Here is an 11,708-nt window from a genome sequence, read left to right on the forward strand (position 1 = left end):
TCTTGTGAGCTCAATCTTGTAAACACCTACTTTTGAGAGGTTTTCTTGTTTATATTTTCCTTTCATTGTAAAGGGGTTTTGGTTCTAGCTTAGCCCGTGAAAAGCTAGGGGAAAGGTTCTAGTTTATCCCGTAAAAACTAGGGAGTTGTAAATGTTATCTCTTTGTCCTCAAAAGAAAGAACAAATTAGTGAAAATGTTGGAAAATCCTTGGTGAGGAGCTAAGGTAGTGGACGTAGACTTTGGTTGAGAAAGTCGAATCACTATAAATCGTTGTGCAATTCTCTATCTTTCAATCTCCTTACTCCCTAAATACAAAACCGTTCCGACCCCTCTTTGCAAACCGTTCCAGTTGTCGATTCGAGCTTCCGAAAATCCTAACACGAATAATAAGAATAAGAGTATTAAACATTTACCTGTTTAGTTCGAGGTCGTCGTCGGAGGCCTTGAGCGTTAGAGGCTGTGGTGGCCGTTTTGATTTGGATGGGATGAGAGAAGAGATGAGAAGCGGCTATTGAGAGAGAGAGACTGAAAGAAAATAAGTTAGGCTAGGTTAAGTTTTCATCTAAAATTATATATATGCATGCGATAAAACGGCGGCGTTTGGAGTGTTAGGGCACCCGTGTTTGAGAGAAGGGTAAACTACGCGAGTAATCATTTTATTTGCTAGGAATATCGTTTTAGTCCTTAATCAAAATTCTGAAGTTTTTTATTGTAACTGTTAAATTTACGCACGTTCTATTTTGGTCCTTGGCCTTAGTTACTTTATATTTTTACTGGTTTATGCATTGGGCATGTTATTTTTGAAGTATTTTACTTTAATCCCACGTATGTGAGGTTTATTCTTGATTATAAGGTTTGTAATATTATTTTGTTACATTTTAATCCATGTTTTATTCTTTTTATAGTTTCTGATTTCACCATCAATCTTTATGCGTGTTACATTTTAATCCTGAGTTGTGTTGAGTTTTTATTACTTCGCGTATTTAGCATAGCATTTTCCCGGTTTTCATTTTAGTTTAGTATAGTGTCTTAGGTTTATTGCAATTTTAATACTCAGAATGTGAGATTTTTTTGTGTTTTCGGCTTTTATTTGTTTAATTAGCTATTTTGGTCCAATATTAGGTTATTTTTAATTTCTTGCTTTTATTTTTAACTTGTAATCTCGCCTGACTGTGTTTTCATCCTTAGATTAATTATATTATTAATTGACCGTATTACTAAGTTAGTTTGTTAAAATTTTCTTCATTTAGTCGTAATTAAACTTGTATTTTAATTTTAACATGTTTAAATTACTTTGTCTTCTGGAATTGCATGATTGCATGATAAGTGCATAACTTAATTAATTACATAATTGGATTAAGGATAATATTTATTTATTTTAAAATATTAAGAAGGAACAGTCTTAAGACAACTAGATGTCATTTTTCGATATTTTAAAATAAATAAATAAATATCCCACTAGAAAAACCTAAAAAAATTGATTGCATTTAAAATTAATTAATTTTAAAGAGAAAATGAAATATTCACTATTTTAAACTTATTGAGATAATTCATCTAATTTTATTAGGGATTAAGTCTCGGTATTTTTAAATAATTGAATATCCCTTATCTTTTTTAATAATATAATTAGGATTAATGGGTTTACTTTTTTTTCCTTCGATAGAATAAAAAATATTTTAATATTAAATTTTTAGGAAAAATTATTATATTCCTTTTATTTCAGTTAGAAAGAGAAATATTTGTCCTAAAGTATTTTAGGGAGTATTTTCTCTTCAATTGGAAATATGATAATATTTTCTATTTTTCCTTAGAATTTTTGTTCTATAATATTGTATGGTTGAATTCGGAATAATAGAATCGTGATTTAAGTATATATTTGAATTCTCAGATTTCTACTAATTAGAGACAATATATAATCGATAGGTACCAACTTTGGGCGTTGTGGGGGTGCTCATCCTTCCCCACACGTAACCGACCCCTGAACCCATTTTTTATTTCAAAAAAAATGAATCTCTGGTTATACGTAAACTGGTAAATCTTTTAAAATGATTATTTCTTAAAAACTCTTTTAAAAGAAATTTTTTAGGTATTCGACTTACCTAATTCAAAAGGTCAATGGTGACTCCAAAACATTCCAAAATCCTTTTCAAAGAAAACCCCAAGTCGTACTAAATTTCCCCCCGCTCCCGGGCAGAAATTAGTTACGACACTGAGCTTCCTCGCCCATATAGGATTGTGGGAAAAATAATTTTCCTATATAAGTTATCCACTATATTATTTATTGAATTAAAGCTTCTTATTCGTCTGAAGACGCCGTGCACTCCTGAGTGCTTCTAAATTTGTCTAAAGACACCCTTCAGTCGTAGAGTCTTTTTCATTTGTCTGAAGACGCCATGCAATAGTAGAGTCTTCATATTTAGCTTGAAGACACGTGAAATACTTGACGTCTTTAATTTGATAATGTTCAATTCAACCTAGATGAAAAAATAATTCCCGAAGTAAAATATATTAAAAATTAAAAAATCTCACTTACATTATCTCATCTATTTTACCCTTTAAATCTATTTTACCCTTAAAACCGTTCAATGCGTTAATTTGTTTTTTTGTTGTAAATTTTAAAATCTAAAATGATTTCTCAAAATAATTAAATTCTCACAACAATGATTCTTTACCGGCCGCGACTCCACTTTAGATAAATTAGGCGGCGAAAAACACTAACAAAACCCTCAAACTAGCGTGTGCCAAGCGTAGCCGACTAAACCAAACAAACAAACAAAAAAGAACTGTAGCGAGCAGAATCGAAGATTGAGGCAGAGGATCTCACAGAGCTGCCTAATTTGTCGCCACGTGGTGCTTCCGTCGCCATCCCGGTTAAGAAAGTGGTTTGCTCTTTTTATATATTTCCCCGCATTAATTCAATAATTAATTACTAATAAATCCAGTCTTCTAAACGTGGCATTCGCTGGAATGTTCTCAGTGATAATAAGCAATGAAAGCATTTTAGCGCGTGTAATTACCGTTTGAATTGCTTTTCCATCTTAATTTGTTTCTGAACAAGGGCTGTTGATTATCTTTCTCTTCCCGCAAATTGGATCGAATTTAATTCCTATTTCTTTTTTTGTTTGAAGTTAAAGGAAAAGCATAGCATTTGGCGTATAAGTAATAAACTCAAAATTTCCCAAGCATTTGGTTTCCTACTTTTCAAGCGAATAATTTTGCTTCGGAATCTCATTGCGTTCGTGTTGACAACCTTTTCGAAGTTCTTACGCTTTATGGGGGTTCTGATATTTGCCCAGGTACTTTAGTTTATTTAGCATTTTTTTTCTTTTTTCCAATTGGTTTAATTTCGTTCGAGTTTCCGTCTTGGATTGATTTTTAGGAGCACTTTTCGTTTTAAATTTGATTTGTTATTACTTTAGGTTCTGTATAATCCTTTTTCTTGGAAATATAGAAATGAATTAAAAGAAAATTATGGAGAGTTAATGAGACAGGAAAAATGTAGTTTATAATTTTTGTTAGCTCTATTACTAGAAAGGAAAACTATTATTAGGGTTTTTTTTGTTTAATTTTTTGAAGTTTGATGATGTTTCACATGTTCGTTTAGTTTAAGCATTGTTATTCTTACTTGAATTGAATTGATTGTTTTTGTGATTTGATCGGTGAGAATGTTTTTAAATTTTGGTTTATTAACTATGACAATTCCCAAATCAATTTTGCAGCGCTTGATTTTGTGCCAGATTGAGCCAATCTACTTTCTGCATTAGTTGTCATGGAATTAAAAATTATGTTTTGAGCAAATTGAAAGTAATATTGATGTCCTTGCTCTGTTAAGTGCTTTAGTTATTTATATTTCTAAAGCTCGGATAAAAGGATATAAGGGACTGAAATGTACATTGGGGCTCTTTTAACTTCTGCCGGAATCAATATAGCTATATGTGTTGTGCTGCTGTCATTGTATTCCATACTGAGAAAACAACCTAGCAATGACAGTGTGTATTTCATGCGGAGGCTTATTTCAGAAAAAATAAAGCCTGATCCTTTCGGCCTTGAAAGACTTGTGCCCTCTGCGAGCTGTATTGTGAGGGCCTGGCAAGCAACTGATGAAGACATATTGGTTGCTGGTGGCGTGGATGCTCTAGTTTTATTGAGAATAGTTGTTTTCAGGTGATTAAGTTTTTCTACTAAGTTTCTCCAAAAGACTATGCTTGCAATTATATCCAAAAACTTTTGAAGTAATTTCCTGTTTCAATTATGGTTGGTTGGTGTCTGTTTTCTCTTATTCTGGTTTACTAACTGCACTTCTGTTTTCCTCCCGTTCTTAACAGTATTCGGATATTCATCATTGCTGCTATGATTTGCGTTTTTCTAGTGCTTCCAGTTAATTATTATGGACAAGAAAGGCAGCACAAAAAAATCAATGCAGAATCACTGGATGTATTTACTATTGGAAATGTAAAAGAAGGCTCAAAATGGTATGATAATTGGACCCATTATTATGTAGTTGCTTTAGTTTCTTCTTACTATGAAATGTTACTTGGAAGCTACCATGTGAACCATGAGTGAAATTTTGACTTGTGATGCCCTGTAGAATTCTACTTTACAATGTTTTTGCATGTAATCCAAAGGAAGAATCCAAGATTTTTGTTAATTATCTAATCTTCATCTATAAAATTTCTGGGAGAGATCTAATTAAGAATTGATTTCAAGTACTCAGAGCGATGACTTTTTATAGTTTTTTTTTGTTCCACTAGCTGCGCTTCTTCAGGCCGAGATATTAAGATGCAACTCCAACATAGTGGTTTTGTGGCCATATAGATTGGATAAAATCAACTATTTATTGATTGTTTTTTTTTTTGTTTTAAAAATATTCCGGGTTTTGAACCCACTGTCTTGCTTTATACGTCATATCCTGCTCAGCTTGTGTTCTCCTTTACTTTGTAAGGATTTGCATACTGAAATGCATTATTTGACTTATATATGATTTGACTTTTACTGATGCATTCTTAAACTTCCTCTAGCATTCATTTATGATTACTGATTTGCTATAGGAGTACAAAAGCATCACTAAAATGAGATTAGCACATATTACTGGATCTCCTGTGAATCCAAGTCATTTCACCGTTATAGTCCGTGGCATCCCGTGGACTCGGGATCAGTCATACAGTGAGACGGTAGAACACTTCTTTTCAACTTACTATCCAGCAAGCTACGTGTCCCACCAGATGGTATATCGAGCTAGTAGAGTTGACAAATTAGTGGTACAAATTTATCTCGAGTGACTATAGTAGGATGTAAATATATTTGATTTATTTATTTATCTTTTTCTAGGGGAAGGGGGAAAGGGGTGGTTCAAGGATTGAACCCAGGACTAGTGTCAACTGAAACTTAATATCAAGTCTTTTTCCACTTTGTGGTTCAGTCGACATATGAGTTTTTTTTTTTTTTTTGAAAAGGCTTCAATTTTTAAATTTTCATTAGTATCTTTTTTTTTTGGAAGGAAAAAATGACTTAGCTGGTTTTGCTTTAGTGCAGTTATTCATTACTTTCTTGACATCCAATGAATGCATCCGAGGTGGATGTTATTAGTGTTGACACATAAATTTCTGCTTTTTGTTTATCATTTTGTTCTATGGACCAAAAAAAGTGGTTTCTTTATTGGAATTCACAACTCAACTCATGATATGAAACCTGAGAGAAAAGATAATTTATCCATTGCATAACTACCTTGGATAGGTAATCTTGATTTTCTCAAATTTGATTTTGGGACAATATTTTAAATCTTCACATCATCGACTTTTTTCAGTGTTATTGTACACATGACTTGCTACATCTTACCAAATGATTATTCTTACTTATTTTAGAATACAAAATAGGAGTTACTAACCTGATGTTGATTCTGGTGCATAACATTTAAGTTGAATTTTCCAATTTCTCATATTTATTTGTTTGTGTCGACTAGGGTTTCTTTCTAGTTGAACTGAGTAATTTCAAAAATAAATGTGTATTTCACCTACTCAGGCTACACTATGCTCATTCTACTCTGCTATGCACATGCAATGTTCTGTTTGTTTTATAATCTTTAACAAATTCTATGTATATTCTCTAACAATATTGTCTTTGCAGAAGGACGCAGAAAAGATGTACAGAATGCTAAAAACCATTGAATTGCAGAGCAGAGAGAGTTATATGCCATTTTGTCTTTGTGGTGGAACTACACATTCCTTTACGTCAGTTAACATTGAAGCAGAAAGTTTTAAGAGTAAAACCTATGGTGATGGGCTGCAACCAATTTAAAGAGAAAAGCTTGAAAAGGTTGAAAGTCTAGTCTAATGTTTTTGATTTTTGGGTTATAGTAATATTATATATGGTTTATGTATTCCTTTCCAACGGTTCTTTGCCAAAAGTTAAGCTTGTCTCAGATAGTGTTCAGTCATCAATCATTTTGCTTTTTGTATCTCCTCTGGATTATTTTAATGTGCAATTGCCATATCGGTTCACCATGATCTAGTTTTTCCTCTGATATCAAAGAATCCTACTGGACATATATCTGATCTTTGCGACCCTTGCAATAGCCCTTATTTGATGCTAAAATGCAATTTGCATATTGATTTGATGGTTAACATGTTAGTAATCTCAACCTTTGCTGAGATGGGTGTTTTGGCGCAATGCTAGATCTGGTACCTCCTTTTCTAGATAATTATTGTAGATGCTCGTTTTGTCCGGGCTTATAGAATATTAAACAATTCGAATCGAGCCCAACATGATATCTAACCCAACCCGTGCTCAGTTGAATTATGCCAATAAGATAGGCAGTTTTGAGCAGAAAGGGGGGACGGTTTATAGAGAGTGGAGGGTCAGTTTTTAATGGGCAATTAACCACCAGAAACAGGGGGACAACACGGAAAAAAACAAAAAAAACATGGAGAACTAGAGAGATATATCAGTAGTTCATCACGTTCACGAGAGGGGGGAGAGAGAACAAAAACAAGGATCACACAGCAAAGAAAAAAAAGGAGGAATCAACAAAAAAAAACAGAGAGGATTTCATCAAGGAGGGAACACAAACAGAGAAAAATTTAGAATTGAGAGAGTCAGAGGGGATTTTTCACACTAGAAGCGAAGAAAACAACAATTAGGGACTACCAGCCGAAGACTCCATTAGTCATCAACAATTCCACATTGTAGAAGAATACAAAGAGAGACAATAGTGTATCCTCACAATTCCAAACCAGAGAAAACAATAAAATACAAGGAATTTTAAGGTATTCTGATTTTGCTTTCTTTTCGTTTTCTAGTTCTTCTTTGTGTGTGTTTGCATCATTTCAAAAATAGTAAAAGAAAGAAATCATCCATCAACGTTGTAAAAAAAAAAGTGGTTATTCTTAAAATCGACCACACAGTCGAATCAACAAGAAGTGACGAGCAGAATCATTCTTTCTCACTGTTACTTTTCTAAGACAGAAATCATAGCAAAGCAAGAGATTTCAAGAGATTTTCATTTTCCCCTTTCGTTTTATAGAGTTTCCATAAGTAACATGATGTAAAGGGAATGGTAGCGTTACCTTGGTTGTCAGGGTCGTATCGTCGGAGTTCTTGGCCAATCTTCGAGCTTGCTTTCTCTTTTTTGAGGCTTGGTTTAGAGTTCATCGAGAGAGAGAGGAGGAGGAACGTCGTTGTAAATGAAGGAGATGGGTGAGAGGTGTTGTTTGAGAATATGGGGGTTACGGCTGGAAAGAGGAAAGGAATTTAAGGTTTTTTTTTAAAAAACTTGAAATTACATGCATAATGGCTTAATGAAACGGCAGCGTTCAGTGGAGTTGGAGTGTCCATTTTGCGTGTGGGTATCCATTGTAGGGGCCATTCGAACTTTCAGAGTCTTGCGTTTTGATCCTTAAATCATGGTTTTAGAGTTTCTGATTGTGTCTCTATATTTTTCCCGTATTTAATTTAAGTCCCAAGTAGTAGTTTATTTAATTTTATTTTTTTTGCTGTTTTAGACATTTGAACCTCATGTTGTTGCATGTTTCATTTTAATCCTAGAATTCACTTACTTTGATATTTTATTTGTTTGACGTGCTTCTTTTGAGGATTACAGTTTAGTCCTGCATACATTTGTGATTTTATTTTGATTTTTAGTATATGAAATGTAATTATTAGTGTTCTATGACTTGAACTTTGTCTATTCTATGACTTTAGCCTTAAGAGTTATGTGTTTATTCATTTAGGTCATTATGTTGTTTCTTCATATTTTCATGATAACATGTAAATATTATGTATAATTTAATTACTAATGTTAAAATGGTCTGAATTTGTGTAGTATACTGAATTTTACATTTCTTCAAATTTAGTTTTTTTAATATTTTAGTTTAGCATGTTATGTTTTTGTTTTTATATTTGAGTCATATTTGTACATTGTATGTTAATAGGCATAGTTTATAATTTGTAATTAAAATATGCGTATATAATTTTTTGTATGCTACGTTGTATGATACTTTTAATGTTTTTTTAATTAATTTTTGCATGACATTATTTTGCATAATATGCATGATAACATCATTTGCATAACTCGACATATTACATAATTAGATTAAGGGTAATACCCTTTTAATTTAAAATTGTTGTAAGTGGGCAGTCATAACTGATTTGAGGTCCGCTTTTAATGATTTTAAAATAAAAGTGTATCCCGAAAGTGAAACTAAAAAATTGATTCGTCACCTAAAATTTGGGAACGAGAGAAAAAGAAATGTTCGTTTATTTAAATATATCGAGAAAAGGTTGTTATATCTTTAAGATCTGGTCTCGATATTTGTAAATAATCGAACATTCTTTATCTTTCTAAAACGACTTTGTAATTTTAATTTAATTTGTTTGAGTGTTGTTTAATGTTTTTAAATTTATATCTTTGTTTTATGGGATCAAAAATCAAATTAAGTTTGAATTTGTAAAGTTCATTGCAAAAACGTTAATTAATCGACTAGGTACCGATTTAGGGCGTTGTGGGGTGATAATCCTTCCCCACACGTAATCGACTCCCGAACTCGGATTTTGGTAACGCAGACTTCAATTTGTTGTTTTAATTAAAATTAATTTTTATTTAAAATGACAAAGCATTTTTGGGTGCCCAATCACACCCTAATCAAATATTGGTGGCGACTCTTTGAACCATATTTTTCGATCGTAAAGGAAATCCAAAAATTTTTGAAACGAGAGGTCTTTTAAATCGCATTTGTTTTTAAATTAAAAAGAGATAATTAAGAATTAATGTGGTTTTCAAAATCTCACCTTTTTTCACTTTTTGAGAAAAAAATCGTTTCGACAGCTTGGCGACTTTGCTGGGACTTTTTTTTAGAGAGTCAGGCCGATAGTCGATTAATTAAGTGTATTTGCAATTGAAAGTTATAAATTTGTTTTAATTTGGTTTTTTATCCATTGTTTGGTTTTTAATAGGTTTTGTTTGTATTTTTATTTTTTTTAATTTAATTCGATTAACAATTAAATAGTTGTACTAATTTGTTTGCTAATGATTTCAGATTAATTGTGTGAATTTAGGAAATTTTGAGTGTTTTTATTGTGTTTTTTTGCTTTTCCTCACACACTGCACAGTTGCATTTTCATGACATGAGCTAAAACCCCGCTCCGTCCTAATTAAGTAGGAGTGAGAGACTATGCCCTCGTGTGGTTTTCACCTCCGCATGGGATAGTGGATCGCTCCTGGAGCTCACGCCTTATGGTCCTCGTGATGGTAATCACCTCCGCATGGACATAAGGAGGTGTGTTCCCTCGAAATTGAACTCGATCCCCTAAAGCCTGTGATGGGCCAGGATTGAGGGTTCGGCAGCCCAAGGGGGCACCGACAAGGACAATTCGAGAACCTATTACTTTAGAACCTAACCCGGCATATAGTGAACGTAAAGCCTGAACTTAGGTTGAGCCAAACCCGAACCTTAAGAATCCCGTGAAGAGGGTACACAAGGAAAAGCTTTTTTGAGTCATTTATTTTCGTTTTTCGAATAAATGCATGCGAACTAGATATCATGCGGTTAGGTTTATTTTTCAAACAAGCATGCGAATTAGATATCATACGGTTAGGTTTTCTTTTTGTGAATAACGAGGCATGGGGGTAGATATCATGTTGGGTAGGATCTGATAAAGCATGATTGGGTAGCCAGCATGTGTGGGTAGGATTCTTGAATAAATTATTATCCCGACTTAACTGCTTTATGTTTACTAACCGATCTTTTGTTATCTTTGCCTTGTTTCTTTTTTGTTTTGCATTGCACGATCCATTACATGGTGTTGATTTGGGATCGATGTCCATATAGAAGGCCAGTAATATGGAACGAACGGCTCAGAAAGAGGTTGAAGACAATGCAAATGTTTTGAGGTGGTCGGAACAGTCCCAACTGACCAATGGGGACAGCGTGATGCCTGGATACGTGTCAGAGTTATTTGGTTATACTCACATCAACGTGCGTCAGAATGATCTAAGTGAGCTAAAGGAGATATGGGGAAGATGTACAGTAGCCGATAAGGAGATGTTGTATCAGTTGTACAGCGATATTCCTTATCTTCTGGATGTTCCTATTGACCGAAATCTGTTTAGAGCATTGGCACAGTTCTGGAACCCGGCTTATAGCTGTTTCACATTTGGTAGAGTGGATCTAACACCAACAATAGAGGAGTATCAAGATTTGGTCCGTTGTTCGAGGTCCCAGATGAATAGAGTATATACCAAGCTGCCAGTCACTCCTTCGTTTAAGAAGAAATTACTATTGATGACCGGAATGAGTGAAGACTGGGTAGTCAGAAACATTAAGAAGAAAGGAGACAGTGAGTGCATCTCTTGGGCTACTTTGAAAGAAGTAATTGATCATCACCCTGATAAGAGAAAGAAGCTTGACTTGTTTGCTTTAGGGATTTATGGGCTCGTTATTTTTCCAAAGGTGCTAGGATATGTAGACGTATCAGTCGTTGACCTGTTTGAAAGATTAGACAAGCACGTGGATCCTGTTCCAGCCATTTTAGCTGAGATGTTCCGGTCTTTGAGTTCTTGTAGGCGCGAGGGAGAAGGACGCTTTATAGGATGTGCGTCTTTGCTGCTAGAGTGGATTCTGAGTCATTTCAAACATGTTGAAAGGGCACCAGGATGAGTTTTTATAGAGGGGTTTTCACCTTTGAAAGATTTTCTTTCTAAAGAATGACCTGAGGGCTTCACCGAAGAAAAATGGATGGTCATCTTCAAGGATATCAGAGATGGAGATATTTTGTGGCGAGCTTCGTGGAATACCTCTTCGGATATACTTTACCGATGTAGAGAGCGAGATTGGGTTCCTTTGCCAGGTATATGGGGTTCTGTTGGGTATGCACCGCTACTAGTTTCCAGACAGTATGGATCGAGACAGTTCATTCCATCCACGTGGGACTTTGTAGGATCGGATTTTGCATTCAAAGGAGATCAGTATAAGGGTAAAGTTAAAGGGGTTGCTGAGGCCTGGAAGCAAACTCGTCGAGTGAATTTGTTCACCTATTATCTCGAGTTATCTCAAGAGTACAAGCAGTGGAGAAGCGGTCGAGTAAATAACAACATCCCGATAGTGAATCCTGAAAATATTCAGCCGGTGAAGGAACAATTAAGAGTGGTGCCATCTCCATTAGAGTTAGCCAAGCGCGATTTTGAAGCAGAACGGAGACAATGGAGAATGACTTT

The 11,708-nt window shown here is 34.2% G+C and overlaps 1 protein-coding gene across 4 annotated transcripts; it reads left to right on the forward strand.

The window, feature by feature from the left end:
• Positions 1 to 2,952: 2,952 nt before the first annotated feature.
• LOC120146039 (CSC1-like protein RXW8) lies at positions 2,953 to 6,501 on the forward strand. Of its 4 annotated transcripts, XR_005518175.1 has the most exons (6): positions 2,953 to 3,010; positions 3,130 to 3,297; positions 3,721 to 4,165; positions 4,327 to 4,473; positions 5,050 to 5,259; positions 6,125 to 6,501. XR_005518175.1 is itself a non-coding variant. In XM_039159706.1 (5 exons), exons 2-4 carry the CDS (start codon positions 3,888 to 3,890, stop codon positions 5,072 to 5,074), a joined length of 450 nt encoding a protein of 149 aa, XP_039015637.1. In that variant the 5' UTR covers positions 3,081 to 3,297; positions 3,721 to 3,887; the 3' UTR covers positions 5,075 to 5,259; positions 6,125 to 6,501. The 4 variants fall into 4 exon arrangements, 3 of the variants coding, with proteins under 3 accessions (XP_039015637.1, XP_039015638.1, XP_039015639.1); XM_039159706.1 differs by lacking the exon at positions 2,953 to 3,010 and having other exon boundaries at positions 3,081 to 3,297; XM_039159707.1 differs by lacking the exon at positions 2,953 to 3,010 and having other exon boundaries at positions 3,081 to 3,297; positions 5,050 to 5,164.
• Positions 6,502 to 11,708: the final 5,207 nt, after the last annotated feature.

The sequence above is a fragment of the Hibiscus syriacus genome, unplaced genomic scaffold (assembly GCF_006381635.1).
Source record: "Hibiscus syriacus cultivar Baekdansim isolate YM2019G1 unplaced genomic scaffold, ASM638163v2 tig00110895_pilon, whole genome shotgun sequence".
Lineage (NCBI taxonomy): Eukaryota > Viridiplantae > Streptophyta > Magnoliopsida > Malvales > Malvaceae > Hibiscus > Hibiscus syriacus.